The 25,584-nt window shown below is 34.9% G+C and overlaps 2 protein-coding genes across 4 annotated transcripts; one reads left to right on the forward strand and one right to left on the reverse strand.

The window, feature by feature from the left end:
* Positions 1 to 1,392: 1,392 nt before the first annotated feature.
* LOC141684314 (uncharacterized) lies at positions 1,393 to 10,899 on the forward strand. 2 transcript variants are annotated; one of them, XM_074489229.1, is made up of 17 exons: positions 1,399 to 1,855; positions 1,998 to 2,060; positions 2,914 to 3,068; positions 3,268 to 3,381; positions 3,705 to 3,770; positions 4,529 to 4,612; positions 4,713 to 4,799; positions 6,221 to 6,312; positions 6,395 to 6,455; positions 6,733 to 6,792; positions 7,039 to 7,099; positions 7,442 to 7,549; positions 8,307 to 8,425; positions 8,563 to 8,634; positions 8,955 to 9,040; positions 9,932 to 10,028; positions 10,548 to 10,899. In XM_074489229.1, exons 1-17 carry the CDS (start codon positions 1,747 to 1,749, stop codon positions 10,674 to 10,676), a joined length of 1,563 nt encoding a protein of 520 aa, XP_074345330.1. In that variant the 5' UTR covers positions 1,399 to 1,746; the 3' UTR covers positions 10,677 to 10,899. The 2 variants fall into 2 exon arrangements, 1 of the variants encoding a protein (XP_074345330.1); XR_012560627.1 differs by lacking the exon at positions 8,955 to 9,040 and having other exon boundaries at positions 1,393 to 1,855.
* A 1,179-nt stretch (positions 10,900 to 12,078) lies between these two features.
* On the reverse strand, positions 12,079 to 25,368 carry LOC141686914 (inactive beta-amylase 4, chloroplastic). Of its 2 annotated transcripts, none has more exons than XM_074492015.1 (10): positions 25,022 to 25,368; positions 24,170 to 24,298; positions 23,725 to 23,971; positions 23,223 to 23,443; positions 23,078 to 23,125; positions 22,842 to 23,001; positions 19,797 to 20,050; positions 19,039 to 19,108; positions 13,681 to 13,749; positions 12,079 to 12,615 (listed from the first exon to the last, which is right to left on the reverse strand). In XM_074492015.1, exons 1-10 carry the CDS (start codon positions 25,210 to 25,212, stop codon positions 12,463 to 12,465), a joined length of 1,542 nt encoding a protein of 513 aa, XP_074348116.1. In that variant the 5' UTR covers positions 25,213 to 25,368; the 3' UTR covers positions 12,079 to 12,462. The 2 variants fall into 2 exon arrangements, with proteins under 2 accessions (XP_074348116.1, XP_074348115.1); XM_074492014.1 differs by having other exon boundaries at positions 23,078 to 23,155; positions 25,022 to 25,366.
* Positions 25,369 to 25,584: the final 216 nt, after the last annotated feature.

Below are 25,584 nucleotides of genomic sequence, written 5' to 3' on the forward strand. Positions count from 1 at the left end.
AGTTAGAAGATTGCATTCCATTTCAAAACTGCCTGAAAGGCTAGTGTTTGACTACAAGAAAGGAATCAGCAACATATGACTTCTACATCACATCCTGAAAAAAGGATACATACTTTTAACAAAAAGTATCCCTAGGCTTAACAAGAGCTAAAAGTTTCACTTCCACTACCAGAAGCCTAGCACTTCATTGAACCAAGATGAATGTTAAGGTGAAAGGTGATAGGATCTTTCTTATAATTCTTAAAAGCGCAGACTGGAATATCACAAAGTAAGAAAATCTAAAAGAAATTAATCTCTCATCTGTATAGTCTAAAGGAGCTACTTTTAGAGTAATATATTTTCCTCAAAATTATTTCCCTGTCCATCTCATATTTCAGCAGCCTAACATAATATGATTATGCACTCATAATGTTTAAAAGTCAGAATGTGTTTTGTTATCAGCAATGCTTTAATTTATGGTTGTTATTCTATTAGTCATAAATTGGGGGATATTTTTAGGAATCAAACCTGAATCTTGATGATAAACAAATCACATAGCATAATTATGTTAACCATCATAAGGGATAACAGTTGAAGGAGTAACTCATCAACTGATGAGATTTTTGTAATATTTATTGTGAGATTCTTATTATAGATAGTGACGATGTTACAGAAGTCATGTTGCTCAATGGATAATTTAGAATATGATGGCTAATTGTAAATACCTGATACCATGTAATTCTGATTAAGTGAAATGAGTTATCGACTGCTAAGTGGAACTACAACATCAACGACTAACTACATAAACTCATCAACGACTAATCCAATTGATGTTAACGGTTAAGAAAACTCAAATAGGCGGTGATAACGACTTGAAAGTGGTAAAATCTTGAGTCTGACACATCACATGAGTTGATGGGAATCTCGTGAAAGAAAATGGAAGCCTAAGACAAATTTTGTATGTGATCTTGGATTCTGAAGAAAAAGAAACATTCTATTTTCATGAATGACAGATTGGAGGGATATTCAAAGCAGTATATGAAGATAAAATCTAGACTCATTTGTCAACTCTCACGAGAAAGAATGCAAAAGCAAACTGACTGGACCTAGAAGACTGTGATATGTATTGTCTAATAAGTTTTGTAATTTAGTGGTGTAAAAACCAAGTTGTAGCTGTAGTATCACTTAAGAAAATCAAGAGCGAAAGAGAGATAGGTCTTCTAGAATGAAATAGTGTAAATTGCGGGTATGAGATTACTTTGTAATAATAACAGATTATTTGTTAACGTAAGTTGATTGTTGATGAATAATATAAAGTTCACGTGAGATAAAATTTAGGTGTGGATTAAAAGATGACACGTGTTATTTTAAAACCGTTTTTGAGAAAGTTTTTTGTCTTTGGATATGTAGTGCTGCAGCGATTGGTCTTATATTAATCTAAACTAAAATGAAATTGGTAATGTTATTCTAGTATTATGACACTATGATTTCACCCCAAACCCCAACTCCGTCCCAAGTAGCTGTAGGCTTTGTTGATTCGTTTAGGGGGGGGGGGGATTTAATCGACTGTAAAGTGTTTACCAGTTAAAATTATATAGAAAAACAAGAACCCCTAACCGTGCGTGATTACACCTCCATCCTCCTATCTTAAGTTGGCAATTCTGTTGGTTGTGTAGGAATATATTAATATAATCCTGTTCCTGTTGGTAAGTACAGAGGGCTTCATTGGAGGTTAGGTTGCATACATCGATTGTTTTGTATTGTAAGATGGCGCACCTGCTTTCCATTCAATCCCGCTACTCCTCGGACTTGGCACCCACTCTTACTACTTGTTCTTCTAAACCATCCAAATTCAATTCCAGACTTCTAACTCCTCGTAAGTTCATTATATCGGATATGTATATGTGTATATATTTTCTTTATATAACATTATCTTCTTTATATTACCCCTTTTTTTTTAAAGAAAAATATGCAGTTTTTCTTTTTATTATTATTTACTCATCTAATGAGCTACTTAGGTCCATCGGAGATGAGGCACAAAATCCAGAAGCTGAATTTGGAGGTTTCACCTCACAGAGCTGGTAACTTGTTTCTATCAATTGTGTTACATATATGAAATCTTCGTGTTCTGCAGTTTCGACTGCCAACTTTTTAGAAGCCTTTTATGAGTAGCTATCTGTTTGGTTGCGATTCGTTTTGGAAGCACTACCACATGAAGATTCTATAGTTTTCTTTATTACTCTCTATTCGCGCCTTAAACTGGCGCTATAATAATTTTCAATATTAAATGCACTTATTATCATTTACTAAATGCACTTTCTATTTTATACTTTGCCTATAGCGTTTGATCTACGGTAACATATTAATCTATTAGGATGATGATTGATGTTTATGTTGCATTTGCATATGTTGTAATGTAATTTTCCATTCATATTTATTATGCAGTAAGCAAATGACAATTATTCTACTACATAATCATTTATAGAGAAGAAGGGGAGGATATCACTGATATTTCGTATCAAAACATTTATAGAGAAAAAGGCGAGGACATTTTTTTAATTTTCTTATTCAATCTTAAGTAGATCCATTAAACACCATAGCATTACAACCAGAACGTAATAGTTTATGCATAGTGTCCCAGATGGCTTCTTTTGTAACAAATGTGTTATATTTATATTTGAATTGGCATATCACACTAAACCACGACTTGTGTAAATGGCTTTTGAATCCTGGTATTCCTCTCATGGTTAATGTCTTAAGGAAGAAGATAGTTTGTCCCAGACTAATTCATGTTCACTAATTTTCCTGGATTAGCCACAATGTATATACACATAGTTTATCTAGGTTGATTTTTTGTCTAAACGTGCAAATGATGGTTTTTGAAATTGCTTTTAGATGTTTCTTTCTGACATCCCTTGTCTTTGGTTCATATAGTTTCTGCCGTGAGATTGATGCGAATAGAATTTGGCGGTGCATTCGCTGATCTATTGAACGAGAAAGGGAAAGGTTCAGGTGATAATGAGATGGGATATGTTGAAAGAACACTCGGTTTTCGGACACGTGATCTGGATGACAAAGATCTCAGACTGGTCTCTCTCTCTCTCTCCCCCTCCCCCCCCTCCCCCCCCTCTCCCTTTCTCTCTCTCACACACACACATATTAAAACTAGCTCTGAATCTGTTGATCACTTGACCTCGATGAAATTTTGAGGGAATACACCAAATTCATATTTATAAACACCAAGTGACCAAGTGATGATTAGATTTTTCTAAATGACTTACCATATAGGTAACTGACATTGTTGGAGGTACCATTCGTTGGCGAAGATATCTTGATTATCTTATTCTTTCATTGTGTCATGATGCAAAGACTTTTAGTGGCATGGAACCTCTTTTATTACAGGTAGTTTAACAGCGTTATCGCAATTTGCAAGTGTACGTTGCTGTTTTATTTTCCAACAGGTTTAGCTTAAATGTTCATTTGTAGAAACCTGGTGTCCATGTTTGTTTTAGAAGACACAAATTACCAAATTTTACTAGTATAGAATACAGAAAATTTTAGGTTCACCCACTATTTATTGTAATTATATGTGTCACGTAATTTTCATGTCTACATTGATACACAAAGTTTTCACTTTTTCTACAATTATAACAATTTCTCTCCAAATTTTGTGATTTTATTTTATAAAATTGATAAGTTACTTTTAAGTGCATGATTATGTTCAGATTCTTCGAATTGGGTTCTATGAAATTTTGAAGCTAGAGATGCCTCCTCACGCTGTTGTTCACGAGGTAAGTTTAATCTTTACAGTTTTCCTCATACTCTTCTGCTATCAGAGTCTGTTGCCCCTTATGATGCTTCATCATGTATCTTATCTCTGCGCTTCCTTCATCTCTCTTAAAAAAACTAAGTTATGCATTTGACTCCATCACACACACTTATTTTCAATTAACTATATGATAGTGTGTTGTTTAAATATTGCTCTTCAGAGTATAAATAACAGCGGAATTAAATGTAGAACCAAAAACTATCTCTTCTTAGGAAGATAACCCACCACCAATATTGGACCTTCAGCGAGCAATATTTCATCCAATCGATGAGTCAACAAAGTCATAAATCGTCTTTTCGCTCCTTGTAGAATCAATTGAAGCTCAGAAAGAGGTGGATTACATACTTTGTTTGCTTATGTTCCCATATATATACAGGGAAGCACTCTATAAAGAGCACCCTTACATAAAAAGACGGAAGAACACCGTTTTTAACACTTTATTTTTTATAAAAATTGATTTATTAAGATTAAAATCACATAATTTAACAATAATTAAGCTTAACATATTAAATCTAACATAGAATCTCATCTAAATTTTAAAAATCAAATGTGATATACAGTTTGGTGAAGTCCTGTTCTGGCTTATATATGTAATGTCTGTTGTAGTCAGAATCTCAGTGTCGTATATGTTATTTAGTATAAACACACTGCCATGATGCTTCTGCAACCTTTAGTTAGCAACTGAAGTGAATTTCCTGGGCGTTACGTACATAATTGTAGAACGTAGGGCTTGCAAAGGTTGCCCTTAGGCCTGGTGCGGGTAATATGGTCAACGGGATTCTCAGAAAGCTATTGTTGCTTAAGGTATGTGCCCCCTCTTTTTTCCCTTATAATTATTTAAATAGTATATAACATAAAAAACTTTTACCTCAGTGGCTGCCTTAGTCCTCTTATGGTTTTGCAGGAAACCAACTCCCTGCCTTCACCTAAATTGGAAGGCAATGATCGAATGCAAGCACGCGCACTTGCAATCCTTTATTCTCATCCAGTTGTAAGTTTGAATTTGCATTTTATTTCTCTATTGGTAAGGGTTTTAATTTAGGCTCCATTCAGTATAAAGGACTTGATATAATAAATAAAGTACTTCTTTCTAATTAAACAGATAATCACTAAATAACCAGTATACAGTCCTACCGGCTACTGATTGAAAGACCGTACTACATTTTGTTTCCTCTGCTAAGGTAGGCTATGCATTTAAGGTATTTATACTTGTTTTATCTCAATATATTATTTTAGTGAAGAACATACAGTATACCGCTGAATGTGGAATAGATATGCATAATTCGCAGTTGACCTGGTATTGATTTTAAAGGTATAAGCTTTATGGATGATGGAACTGTATTCATATGCTGCAATTGGAGAGGTCAACCGAATCTAAAACAACACTGAACTTGAACTAATATAATTCCTATAGTCAGCCAGTCAATAGGAGCTATAAGATTTTGATGAAATCAACTGATATACTCAAAATCAGTAGCCTCTTCTGTATATAATATCTAAAAATTGGCAATTTTGAATGTTTAAGATAGTTATTGTGAAAGAGGTCTTATTATAATACTTATTTTCACCCTTAGCTAGTTTCCTGGCCCAATATTAGGGATTGATCATGATATCTCAATCGTGAATTTTTCTAGAAGTGTGTGGTCTATAAATCGTAATTCGTAAAACATGCCATTTGAATCTTCTAAAGTAACAAAGTGTCAGCTTATTAAATTATACATATCCAACTGATTTAACATAGCATACAATTAAACTTTGAAAGCTTGTCCATGAACTTACATTTGCACAACCTTGTGTTACCCAAAAATGGATGGTCCAGTCCAAAAGGGAACTTGAACTGATATATACTTTAATGTATTCTCATCATTTTTTTGCAAATTTCGGGAATTGTCAATCTGTAAAGGTTTATGGCGCCTCATCTGACAACCTAATTTAGTACTCCCTCCATCCCATCCATTTCCTTACATTTTTTTCTCATGCTTGACACACATTTTAAGCCTATTAGAAAGTATAGTTCCATAATTTATTTTTAAAATTTTCTTCTTTTTTTGTATAAAAATTTAAACATTATATTTTTATTTTGAAGGAAAAAAAATAAAAAATATATAAGGAACTATACTTTACATTTTAAGCCTATTAGAAAGTATAGTTCCATAATTTATTTTTAATCTTTTTTTTTGTATACAAATTTAAACATTATATTTTTATTTAGAAGGAAAAAAAATATAAAATATATAAGAAACTATACTTTATAGGAGCCGTAAAAGGCGTGCCAAGACCCCGTCCCACAATGTAAAGAACCTGGAGGGACGGAGGGAGTATCATTTTATTATCCGGAAACGTCTACAAAATAGGGAACCTATATTAGGATGCTCTCTCATTACCTGCACTCCTCATATATACATTCTGCAGTGGATGGTGAGACGATGGACAAAGCATTTTGGACAAGATAGAGCTATAACACTGATGACATGGAATAACAAACATCCCAGCTTTAGCTTAAGGTTTTATCATTTACATTCCGTTTCCTGTAAGAATATTAAGTTTTTCTGTATGATGTTTAATAGAGAATGATGATTGCTTCAGGGCAAATAGTGCAAAAGGTTTTACAAGAGGTGACCTGGAGTTCCAACTTAAGACGCTAGAGGTGATTTGTAATTTTTTCTTTCCCCAGGGTGTTCATTACTGATGCATATAAACACGTTTTTCAGGGCTAATTAGACTTTTGAGTCTGTTGTATGTCTGCCTTTCTCTCTACCCTCCACTGCACATACACATTCAGGAAGGGTCTCAGACTGAATACTCCTAAGTTTGTACACATGTTTCATTCTATTTTCTTCATTAACACAGTTTTCCACATTTGTGCTTTGTCTTAACTGTCATGGGTGGCATCAACAGAGTTGATATTTTTCATATAATCTCAGGTTCCCCATGAGCTCTCTCCAAACCTGAGTCATTTTGTGCGTATCAAAACTGGCCTTCAGGTATGATTTTAAATATTTGTTTTTAGTCAAAGCACTGTCTAGTAACATGAACTTTCTGTGAAGTAATTCACTTATATGTTCTATTATGGATGACATATCCGTATCTCAAATCCTCTTATCTTCACTCTACCAAAATTTAATTGTTTACTTCAGGGTAGATAAAATGGCATGCTTTTGAGAAGTAGACTATAGAAGTCTTCATAAACATGATTCAAAGTACTGATTGTTCTTTCTTCCTGTTATCAGGCAGTCATACAAGCTGGTCTACTGAAAGAAGGTTTATGTTCTGTTCAGGATGAGAGTGCAGGTTAGGTTCCGTCTCCACTAACAATTTCCTAGTCTTTTATTAGTATACATCTTGCTGTAGAAATTATGGTGCAATGTCTTTCCACTGTGGTTTACAACTTATCATGTTATGGGTGATATGTTCTGCTCTTTAGAAAATTAGATTGTTAGTTTGGTGATAAAATTGCTTTTATTGCTGCATTTTTTATATCACATGGACTCAACAAGGTTTCCATCTTAATATTGTCATATTACTTGCAAATTTTTGTTGACCTTGCTATGTTATTATATATGCTTATCAAGAATTAAAAAATGTTACATACATGTCTTTCCCATGCAAGAACTGACCCTAGTTTTACTGCAGGCTTAGTAGTTTCTGTTCTCGACCCGCATCCTGGTGAGAGCATTATTGACTGTTGTGCTGCTCCTGGAGGAAAGACTCTCTTCATTGCGTCCCTTATGAGTGGCCAAGGTAACTTGCTAACAACCAGAAGCTTTAGCTAGCTGTTGAAATGATTTTTATTTGAGAAATTGCCTTTGGTACTACTTTCTTAAAACTTATTGCAACTCTACTAGCTGTCTGAAACTATTTGCAAAAATTCGGTATGCAATCAATTGCAACACATATCAACATTTTTTATACATTTTCTTCCGGTAAGAGTTGCAGTTGTGTTTTTTGGTTTATTCTGGTTAATTGCTTTTAGTTTATTCTGGTCTCAAAGTTATGTTTTAATTGCATTGGGTGCAATATCGTATTTTTGTAAATTAGTTTTGTAAGCTTTATAAGTAAAACTATTTATTACCTGTCAAGGAACCAGTTACTCTAAAACCTCGAAGTGTTAGAGAATGGCCATTTCCAGGATCTTATATTATTCTAACACTCCCCCTCACTCGAGGGCTCATTTATGGGTCGAAGAGTGGATCACGGGCGCCCATCTATGGGGCATAAATTTACCTTTCAAGGAACCAGTTACTCTAAAACCTCAAGGTGTTAGAGAATGGTCATTTCCAGGATATTATATTATTCTAACATTACCTTTTATTTTTGAAGTTCTCTCTGATAGACGAATGCAGGAATCAAATTTAAAATCATTTTTGTCAAAATATTTACATTTTTGCCTTTATCAGGTAGCTGTATTTTTTACAAAGGTAATATGCCGCACTCGCGGAATGCAAAACCTAGTGATTTGTAGTTTTTTTCAGTTCTAGAGATATGCTGCTGGTTTCAGGTATGTTATCTGCAATCGACATAAATGAAGGCCGGTTAAGGATCCTTGCAGAGACAGCCAAGTTGCAGCAAGTTGACAATGTCATAACCACCATTCATGCTGATCTATGTGTTTTTTCTGTGAGTATCATATTTGTGCGTGTCTGGGTGTGTTTTGTTTGCATGCATGTGTAATAGGATAAGTTGGCATAAAGTTTATTCAAAATTATTCTTTCATAAGTTGGGATAAAGTTTATTCAAGATTTTTCTCTTATTAGGCGGACAGTCAAGTGAGTTTTGATAAAGTTTTACTTGATGCTCCTTGTTCAGGACTTGGTGTTCTTTCTAAGGTATGATATCACATAAGTTTATTATATACTCCAGCTTTTTCAGATTTGGGGATGCAGTTACCATTTTTAATGTTGCATTTAGTGTTAAACAGTAAACTGGCACACGGCAGTACATGGTTACAATTAATAATAGCAGTACTCATTATATTAACTAAAGCGATAGATCTATTTGGAAGGTTGGAATTATACTTAAAATTCAATATTCAGGAAATGTATCTCTAGTGTCAGAACAGCGAGAATGGTTTTACTCAATTCAAAGCAATATCTAAAAGCAAAAATGACTCGTGGAATCTTAAATTTCTTGTTTTGTTTTATGGAAGAGGGCAGACTTGCGCTGGAATAGGAAATTAGAAGATATGGAAGAACTTAAATCTTTACAAGATCGACTTCTCGATGCAGCTTCCATGTGAGGCCAACTGTTTCCTTTTTCTAGTATTAATTGCTGTACATAATTATGCGAATCACTATGTTCTCGAGAGAAGCAACACACTTTGCGGGCTAAATTTCTTTAAAAGGATTATTCTAGAACCAAAGAGAAACCCCCAAATATATGATATTTGAAAAAAATGATATAAAGATCCGTCTATGCATCTAATATCTACTTTTTCTGTTGTATTCTTTCTTTAGCTTATTATGCTTAGAAAGGGGGATTCTAACAGCTTGTGGACATATAAACTGATACTCCCTCCGTCCCAACAAATTGTTAACATTGTTCAAATTATCCCTCAAATAATTTGAACAATATTAACAATTGGGTGGGATGGAGGGAGTATGTTGTTTAATGATGCTATGATTATTATAATTTTCGAAAAAGGAATAAAGGACGAGCCTGCTAAAGTTGTAAATTATGGGGGGGGGTTAGTCCTTTTGCAATTAAACACCCGCTTCCAGCTTAAACGTTTAAACATTTTATGGAGTGACAGGTGTAGCCTACTAGCCTTTATGTCGAGGAATGTTGACTTGTGCCCTCTCAAATTTATTTGGGGAGAAGGGGAGGGGGGGGAGATGAATCAAGTCTTAGTGTCTCTGTAGCTCGCCAATAACAAATTTTTCGAATTCACTGTGCTAAAATATCATTGAACTACCGCCATTAATAGCATAATCTAGATAGCTAGATTTGTTTGTGCTCCGGTAGTAAGCACTTTGTCATTGCATCTACTAGGTCGTTAACCACTGGAACATGCCTGTCTCTTTTATGATATACCATATATAGTAACATATTATTTAATTTGTTAAGGAGGAGGATTTGTTTATCACAGTTATTGCAGTTCTGATCTTTCACATCTTTCACTTGTAGATTGGTAAAGCCTGGTGGAATACTAGTGTATAGTACTTGTTCCATTGATCCTGAAGAAAATGAAGAGAGGGTGACTTCATTTCTGCACAGGCATACTGTAAGAGCTCTCATGATCATTGTGTGAATTGCTTTTACAAGTATATTTTTGTGCTTAACCAATAAACATTTTTCAAGTATATTTTATATTTATATATATATATATATATTTTTAGCATGTATATTAATATGTTTAACCAATAAAATATGAATATATTAAGGAATCTTAGTAAATATATAACATGGAAAAAACCCCTGATTTTTTTTTTCTCATGCACTTTCATATGCTTAAACTGGAGCCTATGTGCATATGTTGATCTGCATTTCTTTTATTCAATCATGTTATCGACTTATCCTAGACCTCGTGTGGATATTTATAACAATAGCTTAGTTCGGCATCCCTTGGTATTAATTATTGACTAAACTTCTGAATTATGAAAGTGTCACCAAATAATATTTTCACTCTTGTAAAGTTCTTTTTAAAACATTACATTTTTCTCATCTAAATAGAAATTGTAATAGTTCAAATATTAGAATCAAGGCTGATCATATTTTCTGACGTATGACTTTTTTCATGCAGGAGTTCTGCATTGATTCTGTGGAAAAATATGTTCCACCTGAATTTGTTACTGAAAATGGTTTTTATTTCTCTAGCCCTGTGAAGCATTCCCTGGACGGAGCTTTTGCAGCTCGTCTTCGCCGGGTTTGATTTCTCAAGTGCATGTAGTTACCTTGAAGTTTCACCTTAGTTTATCATTGTAACTTTATGTAGTTTAGCAACTTTTAATACATCTTCCGGAGCCATCTGTTAATATTATTTTTACTGTAATTAAGACACTACGCATCTCCAGATTTAGGTTGAAGTTTCAGTTTCACCGACTAGAGGGGAATTCTTTCAATAGTTTATTGCTTAACTTACAAAAAGTCGACAATTGATATTTTGTGTTAGTTTAATTTCCTTGTATTCATTAAAATTTCCGAGTTGGAGCAATTAAGGACTACGTTGGACCACAGGTTTGAGCATTAGCCCTTTTAAGACCTTTAATGCAACTTCAGCAAGGACCATGACTAGGCAAGGTAGAAGTCAACATGGGTAGCGAGTGCAACCTGTGAAAGTGCTTGTTAAATTCAGGTCCTAAAGAGGGAAGTTAAAATGGTTTTGCCACTTCAGCATGGGATTGATGATGACACCAGTGAGAAGTATGGGGAGTTAGGAGTGTGGTAAGTGTCGACCCTAAAGGAGAAGAGAACAGCGATGTATAAAAGTATTCACAATGACCAGACTTGACCGGTACTCACATATAACATCCTAAACATGCATTGAATTCGCATAATACACATCTCAATCCAATCTCAGACCTCAGACACATAACACATCTAATTACGAGACCTCTAAATATAAAAAATATGCATCTGACCTGTTATAATCAGCAACCGTTGCATCATATTCTCTACAAGTAGTTCTAGTCTTGGTTATGCTCGCTTAAATGACAAGAGGAATTGATACAAAGCATTGTGCCCCTAACAAATCTTGTGCCTAGGACACCCCTAAAGGCCCGAATATGTTGCGATACCACCCCCCCCAATTTAGCCAAAATTTGGGTGATCTAACCAAGATTACATAACTATCTTTATCAAATTCCTATCCAAGTAAGGTATTCATCGTAAAAAAAAGTAGCAAACCATGGAACTAAATAGATATAGTATTTATATTTCATAGATATATGCAAAGAAGAATAAGAAATACACGAAACTATATCTATTTCCCATTACTAAGTAAGATCTTCATTGATTAGGAAGTACCAATACCTGGAATCGGAAAGAGAGGATTTATATATCACAGATATAGATACGAAGAAGAAAAGCATGAATTGAATCTGATAGACATGTATATCAACTCACCAATTCAAAACCAAAATCTAACTATACAAAAAAAAAAGACTTGACAATCAGAACTTTAATTTCTCATGTACTTTCCAATTTGTTCGGCACAAATAATTTATTTTTTCAAGTAATCATCTTCTTCTTTAGTGATTCTATATTTACAAGTTCCATTCGACAAATTATTTCAGTTGCAGTCATTGTACTACGAATTATAAACATGCCAAAACTAAGATCTTCAACAGGGTTTTTTATATTGTCATGTAAGTCATTTTTGGAGAAGTTGAATCAGGTACCTGATACATACAGAGTCGAGCTCAAGTTTCTTCCTGAAGAAGTTATAATATGTACCTGATACATACATGGTTAAGCTCGACTTTTTCTGTGAAAGTGAACTTGATTAGTTTACAAGCCTAATCAAACTGGAGGACATGTAATGTGAAGACACCAGTGCGAAATTTACTTTATATCTAACTAACTAATAAGTAGAAAATTAATTTAAAAAATTGAAGCACATGGCTAGACCTAGGCTGAGACCCACTAATAACTTGGTCATTCCGCCTCTTTATATACCCATGCTTAAGAAGTGGAAACTCTAAACCGAGGCAACAAAATTACATTTCTGTACACATCTTTCTTACAAATGGCACAAAGTTACTCCAGTTTTCAACCCTAAAGATTCTGTCATTCATTCTAAAATACGTAAATGACTTCACAGCTTCTGTCGGCAAATGATAACAATTTGTGTATATTTGCCTCAATCCAGCCTGCAAGAAAACATTGGTGAACTGTAAGTATGAGAGAGAAAGTTTATGGTGACAAGGTGGGTGAAGACCAGTCAATATCTATAACCACAGACATTATGCCCTTGCCCATGTTTGAGTCGAAGAGCATGGCCATGTATACAATTCAAGGGTGCCGGAGTGGCCAAGATGTAATAGTCAAATTACTATAATTTATCAAGTAACTAGTCTCTTCTTTACATGAATTTGTTTTAGCAGGATTACCCATTTAAGAATCCTTTTACTTTTGTTTTTCCTGCCAAATACATAGAATGGGCTGCGGATCACTGAGAGCAAGTCTAATGCTAAATGGAAAATGGCTATAGCCATTGCTATAATATGACACCAAAAAGTGGTTTTTGGTGTTAAACTAACAATTGGCACTCCAATGCTAGTTATATTTTACAACCAAATAATTTCTTATTTAGCTAACATTTCATCAACTCACTCACTTTATTTTAAGTGGACCTCCTTGTACTCTATTATTATTTATTTGATGACGTGGCAAGGATGGCTATAGCCATTCTTGGTCTCAAATATAAGACCAAGTATCCATTTATGCATTTATATATCAATGTATAGCTATGCATTGGAGTTGAGTTTTATGATTTTAGTCTTAAATTATAGCTAAAAGACTACATATAACTATGCATTGGACTTGCTCCGAGAGAGATCCTAATATAAGATTTTCTTTTTGTTGTTTACTGTGTACTAGAGGTAAAAAAAACCACGGTATAATCATAACAGTATGTTCAAGTATAGTTTGTCTGCTTTTTGCGGATTCCAGATTCATAATCATATCAAATATCATACAGCAGAATGTTTCATTCATAATTTTAAATCCAGCTATAGTTGTGATTTTATCCCGAGACTTGGTTTGTAACAGATAATACGTTAATCCCCTCATCGTTCATATGCTCAGTGTTATGAATTTTCATAAACCAACTTCTTAAAGGAGCCCATGAATCTGCATTGTGATGTACACAAGTTTGTCCATATTTATTACAGAAGTACATGGACGTCATATATATGCATTAAAAAAATGTATACCTTATCAAACCGTTCATATGAATTTCTTCCAGTCAAATGTATTACTCTCTTTTTGGACACGCTCCTTATCTGTGTTAGATAAGAACAGAGATTAAAACACAGGATTATTAGGATAATAATAGCAAACCTAAAACAAACTGATCAAATAAATGATCAAAAAGACTAATATATAAATTTAAGCCCCTACACTATAGAGTACCATAAGAACAGACGTTCAGAAGTCATCAAATAAACTATACCTAAACATTTACCATCAGATAAGATATATAACAAAAGAGGAGGTCGAAAAATAACACTTTTTTAAAAGGAACATTTTGAGTGCCATAAACAAGCTAGAAAAGTTGGTTTAAATTGCTAATAAGAATTGCATCTCCAGATTGTTCATGAATGCATTGTTGGGTTTGTGGAGTCTATTAATTAAGCCCATGAAAATAGACTATTCAGATTAGTTTATGGATTAGTCTACTTTTCAGATTTGGACTATAATTTTGATTTATACCTAATTTCTTCTCTTATAAATACTCGTGTAATTGTAAAATCATGACACAAAAAATTGTGAGAGATCAATACAAAAATTAGTGCAGCTTGTGGAGTAGGAATTTCCGAACCACGTAAATCTTTGTCTTGTGTGATTGTCGTTTATTTTCTTATTCTTGTTTATTCGTTTTGGTTTTGCTTTCGTTGTTGTATACTCAACAATTGGTATCAAGAGCCTAGGTTTTCAGGCGAGTGGGAGCGATGGCAGAAGACGGGAAGGTAAAGATCGACAAATTTGATGGCTAGGAATATGGGTTTTGGAAGATGCAAATTGAGAATTATTTGTATCAGAAAAAACTACATGAACCGCTGGAAGAGAAGAAACCAACTACAATGAAGGATGAAGACTGGAAGCTTTTGGACAGGCAGGCTCTGGTTGTCAGGTTGACTTTGGCGAAGAACGTTGCTTACAATATCGTCAAGGAAACGACAACTTATGGTTTGATCAAGGCTTTGTCAAACATGTCTGGTTGTCAGGTTGACTTTGGCGAAGAACGTTGCTTACAATATCGTCAAGGAAACGACAACTTATGGTTTGATCAAGGCTTTGTCAAACATGTATGAGAAGCCGTCTGCTTCAAATAAGGTGTATTTGATTCGCTTGTTAGTTTTCACTAGATTGAATGAAGGCGATTGTGTTGCTGATCATGTGAACGAATTTAATTCCATCCTAGCAAGATTGACATCGGTGGATATTAAATTCGATGATGAAGTACAAGGCTTGTTGGCATCCTCATTACCAGACAGTTGGTCGGGATTTGTCACTGCTATAAGTAATTCATCAAGATGACTTTTGATAGAGTTCGAGATTCGATTCTTGGAGAAGATATTCGTAGGAGAAACTCAGGACAGTCGTCAGGTTCCTTGTTGAGTGCTGAGAGTAGAGGCGGAAAGTTCGAAAATGGGCAGAATAAGGGGCGTAGCAGATCGAAGTCACAGAAGAGAGGACAATCCAAAGATCGCAAGGATATTGTTTGTTGGAATTGTCAGAAGAAGGGTCACTTCAGGAATCAGTGCATGGCTCCAACGACTCCAAAAGGAAAGAGTAAAGAGGATAATTCAGCTAACGTAGTTGAAGAAGTGGAGGATGACGATGCTTTGATTTGTTGTGTTGAATGTTCGGTTGAATCATGGGTTATGGATTCTGGTGCATCATTCCATGCTACCTCTTGCAAGGATTTAATGTTAAATTTCAGAGTGGGAAATTTCGGTAAAGTTCGTCTTGCTGATGATGAGACTTTGGATATTGCGGGCATGGGAGATATTAATCTCAGAACCCCTTTGGGAACTAGCTGGATGTTGAAAGATGTAAGGTACATTCCTGGACTGAAGAAAATGTTATATGTGGGTCAGTTAGATAAGGAAGGGTATCGAGTTACTTTCGGAGACGGACAGTGGAAGGTTATAAAGGGGAATCTAGTTATTGCTCGGGAGAGAAAAAGAGGACTTTATACATTGTTGAACAATCTAGCTATGAAGCAAATGCAGTTGCTGATGAGATTGAGTCTTCAACTTTGTGGCACCAAAGGCTTGGTCATATGAGTGAAAAAGGTATGAAGCAGTTAACTTCAAAGGGGAAGATTCCAGAGTTGAAGAATGTGAAAGTTGGATTCTGTGAGCCATGTGTTCTTGGAAAGCAGAAACGTGTTACTTTTGCAAAATCAGGGAGGACCCCCAAGGCTAAGAAGTTAGAGTTAGTTCATACAGATGTATATGGTCCAACAACAGTTGCGTCGTTGGGTGGATCTCGCTACTATGTCACTTTCATTGATGATTCGACTAGAAAGGTATGTGTTTATTTTCTGAAGAATAAATCAGGTGTGTTTTCTACTTTCAAGAAATGGAAGACTGAAGTTGAAAATCAAACCGGTCTAAAAGTGAAGAGTTTGATATCAGATAATGGAGGTGAATACAGTAGTGATGAGTTTAAAAGTTATTGCGCGGAATTTGGGATTAGAATGATTAAAACTATTCCAGAGACACCACAGCAGAATGGTGTTGCAGAGCGCATGAATGAAACCTTGAATGAGAGGGCCAGGAGTATGAGATTACATGCAGGGTTGCCACAGATATTTTGGGCAGATGCAGTAATAGAGGACCTTCAGGTCCTTTGGGGTGCAAGATTCCCGAAGAAGAGTGGCAGGAAAAAGAGGTAAATCTTTCACACTTGCGAGTTTTTAGTTGTGTTTCTTATGTGCGTGTTAAAGATTCTGACAGGGACAAGCTTGATCTGAAAGCAAAGAAGTGTATCTTCATTGGTTATGGCTCTGATGATATGGGTTACCGTTTCTGGGATGAACCGACTAAGAAGGTCGTTAGAAGTAGAGATGTTACTTTTAATGAGAATGCAGTGTATAAGGATAAGCTTGTAGTCGATTCTGAATTTACAAAGGAACAACCTGAGAAAGAGGAGGCAGTGCTTGAAGATGTTACAGAAACAGATCTTGCAGGAAATAGTGGGAGTTCGGAGAATGTTGATGACGGGGTTCTAGTAACTCCACAGACTGAGGTAAGAAAATCTAGTAGAAGTGTGAGGCCACCACAAAGATATTCTTCTTCAGCATATTATATGTTATTGACCGAGGACGGGGAGCCTCAGTGTTATTCAGAGGCAGTACAAGTGGATGATTCAGTTCAGTGGAAATTAGCCATGGATGAGGAGATGAGTTCTCTTGAGAAGAATGAGACTTGGTTTTTTACAGAGTTACCAGCATGAAAGAAGCCTTTACAGAATAAGTGGGTGTTTAGGATCAAAGAAGAACATGATGGCAGCAAGAGATAAAATCAACAGGGTATTGACTATACCGATATATTTTCTCCCGTTGTTAAGATAACTACAGTTAGAATTGTGCTAAGTATTGTGGCTGCTGAGGAGTTACATCTAGAGCAACTAGATGTTAAGACCGCGTTCTTACATGGTAATCTTGAGGAAGACATCTACATGGTTCAGCCAGAGGGATTTCAGGTAGCTGGGAAAGAAAACCTTGTTTGCAAGCTTATAAAAAGCTTGTACGGTTTAAAGCAAGCACCGAGACAATGGTACTTGAAGTTTGACAGCTATATGATGAAGAATGGGTACACGAGGAGTGCTATGGATCATTGTTGTTACTTTAAACAGTTTGATTCATCTTATATCATATTGTTGTTGTATTTTGATGACATGTTGATAGTAGGATCAAATATGAGGGAAATCAACAGGTTAAAGAGACAGATGTCTGAGGATTTTGAGATGAAGGATATGGGTGAAGCAAAACATCATAAGGGATAGAACTGAAGGTACTTTAAAAATTATCTCAAGAGAAGTATGTTGAGAAATTGTTACAGAAATTCAGTGTCCAGGATGCGAAGACCAGAAGTATACCGTTGGCGAGTCACTTTAATCTCACAAAAAAACAATCACCTAAAACGGATGAAGGCAAGAAAGATACGGCTAAAGTTCCTTATGCATCTGTAGTTGGCAGTTTAATGTATGCTATGTATGCTATGGTGTGTACAAGGCCAGACATTGCTCATGCAGTGGGAGTTGTTAGTAGATTTATATCTAATCCAGGAAGAGAGCATTGGGAAACAGTCAAGTGGTTGTTATGCTACTTGAAAGGCACATCCAAGGTTGCACTATGTTTCAGTAAGAAAGATGTTATCTTGGAAGGGTTCTCTGATGCAAATTTGGGTGGATGTTTGGACACAAGAAAAAGTACAACGGGTTATATTTTCACTTTGGATGGCACCGCAGTTAGTTGGATGTCTCGACTTCAAAAGAGTGTTGCTCTTTCATCCACAGGATCAGAATATATGGCTATCTCTGAAGCTAGCAAGGAGATGATTTGGTTGAAAAATTTTCTTGAGGAGTTGGGCAAGAAACAGGCGGACAGTGCTTTGTATAGCGACAGTCAGAGTGCTATTCATCTTGCGAAAAATCTCGTGTTTCATGCTAGGACGAAGCATATTCAGCTGAGATATCACTTTACAAGAGAGTTGATAAGTAATGGTACTTTGTCCTTAAAGAAAATCCTTGGTTCAAAGAATCCTGCAGATATGTTGACTAAGGTGGTTATGAATGAAAAGTTGAAGCTTTGCGTAGCTTCAACTGGCCTTCAGAATTGATTGATGAGAAGGCGTTGCACTAGTTAGAGTTATTGATTGAAGAATTGATTTCACTAAACTTACAAGAGTGAAGTGAAGATTGGCCAGACTCCAAGTGGGAGATTGTTGGGTTTGTGGAGTCTATTAATTAAGCCCATGAAAATAGACTATTCAGTACTCTACTTTTCAGATTTGGACTATAATTTTGATTTAGGCCTAGTTTCTTCTCTTATAAATACTCATGTAATTGTAAAATCATGACACAAAAAATTGTGAGAGATCAATACAAAAATTAGTGCGGCTTGTGGAGTAGAAATTTCCGAACCCCGTAAATCTTTGTCTTGTGTGATTGTCGTTTATTTTCTTGTTCTTGTTTATTCATTTTGGTTTTGCTTTCGTTGTTATATACTCAACATGCATGTGCCGGAATGTCTCACTCTAGTCTATACATACAAGTCTATACATACAGTATATACTACAATACATATATGCCTATATAAATGTTAACATTTTTTCAGAACCTTAATATGTCAAATATAATAGTTTGACATTTTAAAGTGGTAAAATCCTCAGCAACATATCTCTTTACAAAGTGAGAAATATAGGAATCTTTTAAATATGAAAAAAATTATCAAAACATATAGGCATCAGAACTGGAGTTGAAAGATGGACTTGATTACAGTGCATTACAAATAGCTCAATTGGAAATATGGAAAATACTGTAAAGATATCCATTACCTGCTGAAGCAATCCTCCAGCACTGCAAAAATATTTTGGAGGGTTTTCACTGTCCAACATTTCAAAGCAGCTACAAGATGAAATATTAAAATCATAAGAATTCTACAAGAAGAAATGTGTAACTCGTATAGATTGTTTAATGAGTCCATAGGCATGATAAGATGTAGGAAGATTTGTTGTTTTTGACCTTAAAGTAAAACATATATAGATTGCTCACATTAAGCTTTCACAATTTTACCACTTCACTTATTATGTGTATGGCCGGAAAGAAGGGAATGACACGGGAATGGAGCATAATACTGATTCTCTAACTAATTCCATTCATCAAATATTGCAATAACCTTATCTTCTCTCATCTGCCCCATTCCTGACCAATTCCTTCTCTACCAACCAATCATAACCTAGAACTTTCATCCTATCATGCAGGACAAATTAGTATATATTCTGGTAACAGAATATATGTATAATAGTTTTTAATATTATTTGGCAAGAAAGAATAAAATATAAATGAGTTCTGAGTCTTCTGACCAAATCCGAGGAATACTGCAAATATAGCTTATAACATAAAACTCAAAAGCTGATACAGAACAAGAAAAAACAAAAATGGGTCGACAGGTTCAAACTTTCTTACTGAAGTATTGATCCATCATACTAATGCACTTTAAGTTGAGTGTCAAAATTAAACTCTCAACTATCTCAATGTACTCAAGTAGAAATTAGAAAAGGAAAATAAGAAAGCAGAGATATTAAGCTCTTACGCAATTTGCAGTGTAGCTCCATGACGAGATAACATTGATGCCAAAGGATCATATCCATCCCTGACAGAAGTGTTGTAGTAACCAGCAGTAAGTTCGGCAGGATGGGCCATTGTCTGGAACCACCAGTATATAGTACCAATCTTAGCCACTAATAAAACAGACTGTTGTTCTCTTGCTTCATATATCTCAAACAAATTTGCTGCCTTTGCAAGAATTGCATCTGCATGACCGATCAGCTTACCACTATACCATTCCTACATGGAAAATGACAATTCAGGTTTCTGATGACACTATCGTAGCAGCATTACGAAAAACAGTTAAAAGCTTGTTATTTAAGTAATCGCCATTAATTTGGTATCGGGTGTATTTTCAAATCAAATATAGTCATTATAATACAACAAACTATTAAACATGCCGGTGCCTGAAGCTTCCAACATATATACACATGGGTCCTGGTCTCTGACATGTGGGTGTCAGGGACCAATTAACCCACACACTATTTGTAAGCCGTTGGATCAACATTTTAACGGCCACGACTGAAAACAACACTTCAGCGCGGTTATTTTCCGCGAATAGACTGTCTTTCTGATTACCATAATACACTTAATTGCTTTCCGCGTTTAAAATACGTGGATAGCCTGAAGAACAGAAATAACCCGATTTCAAACCCGTTTTATCCGAAAATTTAAAAATCAAATCGATTCTGGGTAATTTTGCGATTTGAGGGTTCTAATTCCATTCTTCATCGATTCCAGTCGTTAACCCGTGTAAAGATAAGCCCTTATCCTTCTGGTGTCTCTGATTTCGGGTTGTAGGTTTCAGGTTATGTTGATTTAGGTTAATTTTTTGTTCTTATTGTTGTTATGTTATTGGTTCTGTTATTTCGGGTTGTAGGGTTAGGGTTCTGTTCTTTTACAAAGCCCGTATAAATATTGGTTATTTAGCCAAGGCCACTATTGCTATATTGGTCTCATTAGTCTAATTCAATAGACTAATTCGAATCCATAAAACAACTTTAACACCTCATCAATAACAGAACCAATAACATAACAACAATAAGAACAAAAAACTAACTTAAATCAACAGAACCCTAACCCTACAACCCATAACCAGAGACACCAGAAAGAGAAAGAAAAGCACTTATCTTTACACGAGTTAACGACCGGAATTGATGAAAAATTGAGTTAGAACCCTCAAAGCGCAAAATTGCCTAACAATCACCCATAATTTTCCTAGAAATCACCCAAAACCGATTTGGTATTTCAATTTTCGGATAAAACAGGTTTGAAATCATGTTGTTTCTATTCTTCAGGCTATCTGCGATTTTTAACCGCGGTAAGCAATTAAGTGTATATTGTCATTTTGCCTTCCCACGGAAAAGAAGCACGAAAGACAGTCTATCTGAAAAGCTAGAGTGGATTTTATAATCGTAATCGTTAAAATGTTGATCCGACGGCTTACAAACAAGGTGTTGGTTCATTGGCACATGTCAGGGACAGGACCTTTACACATACATATTCAGTATTCAAAGTATCTATGAATCGCTTATCCAAAAAAAAGGCAAGTAAATACTGATGCACGACAAGAACTAAAACAAGGATTGAATTATGTGGACTAACTGCAGAAAACCAATTGGCACTGAGGTGTTCCAACCACAGAAAATCACTATCCCTAGGATTTCTCAACAGCAAAAGAGAAGAATATGCATCGATCGCAACCCATAACAAGGATGAATAAAAAGATTAAATTTTCTCAAACAGGAAGTAAATCCTTGAAAATAAACCACAAAATAAAAATCCTAAAAATAAAAAATAATGGATACAAAATTTTTTCTTATTTTACCATAATCTAGAATATTCCACAAGAACAATTTGAAACAATATATTTAAAATTTGTGGTAAAAGACAATTCAATCTATTTCTAAAAAACAACAAAAAAATTATACAAACTAATATCTTAATTCTGTGATCCTCATCATAAACTAAATATAGGTAAAAATTTCAATGTAGTTGTGGTTTAGTTACAATGAAGGAATACAAATTCCACCCTTTGTACAATGAAGTTACATGAATGACAAATTTACAAAGAGGTTGTACAACCCATTATATTAACTTTTTATCGCTTCACATGCACACAATTCAGGAATGTTTCGTCACTTTCGTCAGAAGTAATAAGAACAGTTTTTTTCTTCATTCGTTTAGTGCACTTGTAACATTTTTTAGACGCTCGCTATTTCATATTTTTATATTACAATTAACATCAACTTACATAATACAATTTACTACTTTATAATAGATAAGAAGCTCATCCTGGACTTAGCATCAAGCAGTTCTATCATGCTTGCAAGAAAATATGCTGTGATCACTATAGAATTATGATACTTAAGGGGTAAGACCCCTTACAGGAGTTCTTCAACATTCACATAAGCTGGTTGGTGGGTATGCAGATTAAACACTTGCAATAGGCAGTGATAAAACTCAGAAAATGAAATGAAGCATTTTACATATGTTCTGTCATGCTCTACGACATTTGTTCATCAATACCAAGACAAAGTATTAAGCAAAAGATTACATATAGAATTCAAACTATTGTCTGACAAAAGAAACACAATAGTTTAGCAAAAAGAAATGTTTAGAAAGAAAAAAAAACAAGGGATTTTTATTAAGCATATCATACAATTTTAACAGTTTTAATTAAAAGAGAATTTATAAGTGCAACTTCCATCATAAAGTACAAGATTAAATTATAGGAGCATCTAACAACTCATACAACAATACATGTGGATATCAATTACTAATCATATTCTAAATAAGAAGGTTACTGAGCAGTCACTTACCAATAAGTGAAGCTCAAGAAACAGTTATAACTTTTTAGCAAGTTCAGTTCACTAAAAATACAACATCAAGAATGGACTAACATCAGAAATTTTCAATATCTTCATAAGCTCCAATCAGATATTAGATTGAAAAAAGATGTAAATAGCGGATATAAATCAATACTTACTCAAGAGAAAATTTTAGTATTTATAGACCGCACTCAACTTACAAGGAAAAATTGACCATAGTCAGAAAGGAAACTCTCTTGTCCCTCCTCAAAGAATGGGATCCCAAAAGGAATGCTGTTATAGCCCCCAGCATTTTGAGGACCCTTGTTTCCCCATTGAGGCTTCCCTACCTGGCACGCAGCCCTCTGTAAATCTTCCATCCTTAACAAGAAAACAACTTCATGAGAAACGAAAAGCACTTTAACTAGATTTCGGTAAAATAGATTTTTTAACTTACATGTACTTGTCATAACACTGGAACTCTCCAATTCCGGGAAATTGCCATCTACCGTCACCAAAGGGGTGAGAAGGATACCTGTATGTGATGATTTTAATATTTTCTTCCAAGTAATTGTCCTTTAAATCTTTAAACAGGAAAGTACCTAAGTTCTCCACATGGACCAAGACCAACGCTGATTTCTTCTATTAAAGTCCCGATCATTGATCCAAACTTGTCTACAAAACTAAACATGAAGTCTTCATAACATTGCAGGGCAGTCCGTCCACCAAATAAAGGATAATGGTCCACTCCTAAAGTCAGATAATCACCATTGATATTTCCATTCCTATCTCGATAAAATATATCCTTATTAATATTACCAATCTGGGAAAAAGAAGCAGAATAGTATCACAATGATTGTTCTAGGAATCCGAAAAACAAAAGCATGCTAATATTTTCCACACTACTGGTTCGAATATACTACCAGTTTGTATTGAACTCTTGGCGTATTATGATCAGAAGTAAAAAAGAGGACTCAATTGATTTGAAGAGAATAATCAATATGGACCCACATATCTAATATATCCAGATGTGGTCAGCCTTTTAAGCACCCAATATATGAAAAATCATTTAGTATCAGTAATAACCAGAGAATGTAAACAGACCTCCATGATCCATTGTGGAAGACTAACACCCCGTCCTGGCTGCGATGAATGCTGATTTGAGTGGAAGGATAATGCCACTTGTAATTTCAACCCTATATCCGCTATTAGGTTAAAAAGGTCCTCATATAAAGACCAATTATATGCCATAGGAGAAGTGCCTTCGACAACCCCCCACCAAACCTCAACTGCAATACCATGGACGCCTGCCAGCTTAAGTGCCTTTAAAGATATAGTTAAGGCCTTGATCCTGGAAAGGGGGGAGAACCCATAAATTACAACACAAGTCATACTAGAATTCCTTCCATCCTTGATAATTAATGGTCATGAATATAATTTAAAAGAGCACTAAATACAATAGAGCAAAGGAACTAACTACTTAGAGTGTGATATATACAGGATATACTGCTTTTGTTAATATCTATCATACGAAACTAAAAGTACTTACTTCCTAATTCTTGGAACCCCAAGGGTATCAATACCAACTGAGTCTACAGGCATCATGACATATATGGGGACCCTCTTGTGCTTTGAACACTCCGATAACGTCGATCTAGATTTCTCTCGTACATCCATGCTACATAGTCATATTAATATTAGTACTATCACTTGATATCAAAAGCATAAAAATATAAATTATGCGACACGCCAAATTTGGGCATTATGCTATCAATTGCAAATAATGAAAACTAAAAATGCAGAGTTGTAAGAAAACACAAACATAATCAGCAACCATATCTTATTTGAACAGATATGGAACTACAAGTTGTATGTGTATTAATCACATATTTATTAGACAACTGAATGTAATGTACTTGTCATGCTAGGTATCAACGGGGGGTACTAAATACAATTGACACATCAGTGGACCATGATTATACAGATTAGTAGAAGTTGAAGTTCCGATATTAACAGGATTAGTACAAGTAACTGGATGATAAGGTATTCAGAGAGCTGGAAATTTTGACATAATTGTTGATGCGCACATGTAAATAACATATCAAACTATAGTCTCACATATAAACTCATAGCAGATATGGTGTCATTGTCACATGGAAATGAGAAACATCATTTCTAAAATAGAATAGCATCATCTAATTTAGCAAACATGTATAATTTTTCAAACCAGTGGTGTTATAATTGGTGATTAAAAAGCTTTAAACAATTCTATACATACAGAGTATATATAGGCAAAAGTTCAAACGAGAGAAGGATATGTCAGGTGTTAAGTAAAATTTGTTAGAGCTATACTTGAACTTGTCGATTATCGTGTTTCGTGGACTAGCAGCTAAAATAATACCTGAGAATGCAATTAGTGGGAGGAGGAGGTACAGATCGCCATCCCTTTACAAATAGAGGAATAGTAGAAAATGAAGAAGATGGAAAGATATTCTTGTTGTTGTTGTTGATTAACCTAGTTTTATTATTCATGAACATTCTATTTCTTCCTTCCATCATAACAACACAACTTTCCATGCATTTGCAAGCCATGACTCGCTCGATCGATCGATCATGTGGTGGGTTTGCTTGAAATATGAATGAATTACACTAGTATGATCTAGCTAGGGCCTGGGCTAGCTAAAAATGGTTCTGGTCAGTTGGGGTTTATCTAGATCCAATGGTCACGTTTTACTTCAAGGCCCTCTGCACTCGCCCCCATAAACCGTATGCCACTAATTCACTTATGTTGCTGTTTTGCACGTGCCATCTTTCTTTTTTCAATGCACTTTCAAATTTAAATAGTTTCCAAACTTAATTCAGTTTAGTATCATTTTCTTAGATTTAAGTATAGCTTTAAAATAATAATGAAACTTAATATATAATTAATTTAATATAATTTGTGTTTAAAAATCTATATAAATT

Source organism: Apium graveolens, chromosome 9 (genome assembly GCF_009905375.1).
Source record: "Apium graveolens cultivar Ventura chromosome 9, ASM990537v1, whole genome shotgun sequence".
Classification (NCBI taxonomy): Eukaryota; Viridiplantae; Streptophyta; class Magnoliopsida; order Apiales; family Apiaceae; genus Apium; species Apium graveolens.

What these genes read in the sequence shown, in the direction of transcription:
- LOC141684314 (XM_074489229.1), top strand. Translation starts at nt 1,747, where the DNA reads ATGGCGCACCTGCTTTCCATTCAATCCCGCTACTCCTCGGACTTGGCA. An exon ending in TCCTTTATTCTCATCCAGTT is followed by an intron (nt 4,800 to 6,220) that starts GTAAGTTTGAAT and finishes TACATTCTGCAG; the next exon opens with TGGATGGTGAGACGATGGAC. An exon ending in CTGATCTATGTGTTTTTTCT is followed by an intron (nt 8,426 to 8,562) that starts GTGAGTATCATA and finishes TTCTCTTATTAG; the next exon opens with GCGGACAGTCAAGTGAGTTT.
- LOC141686914 (XM_074492014.1), bottom strand. Translation starts at nt 25,212, where the DNA reads ATGGCTTGCAAATGCATGGAAAGTTGTGTTGTTATGATGGAAGGAAGA. An exon ending in TTCCACAATGGATCATGGAG is followed by an intron (nt 23,444 to 23,724) that starts GTCTGTTTACAT and finishes TCTTTTTCCCAG; the next exon opens with ATTGGTAATATTAATAAGGA. An exon ending in GGTCCATGTGGAGAACTTAG is followed by an intron (nt 23,156 to 23,222) that starts GTACTTTCCTGT and finishes CATCACATACAG; the next exon opens with GTATCCTTCTCACCCCTTTG.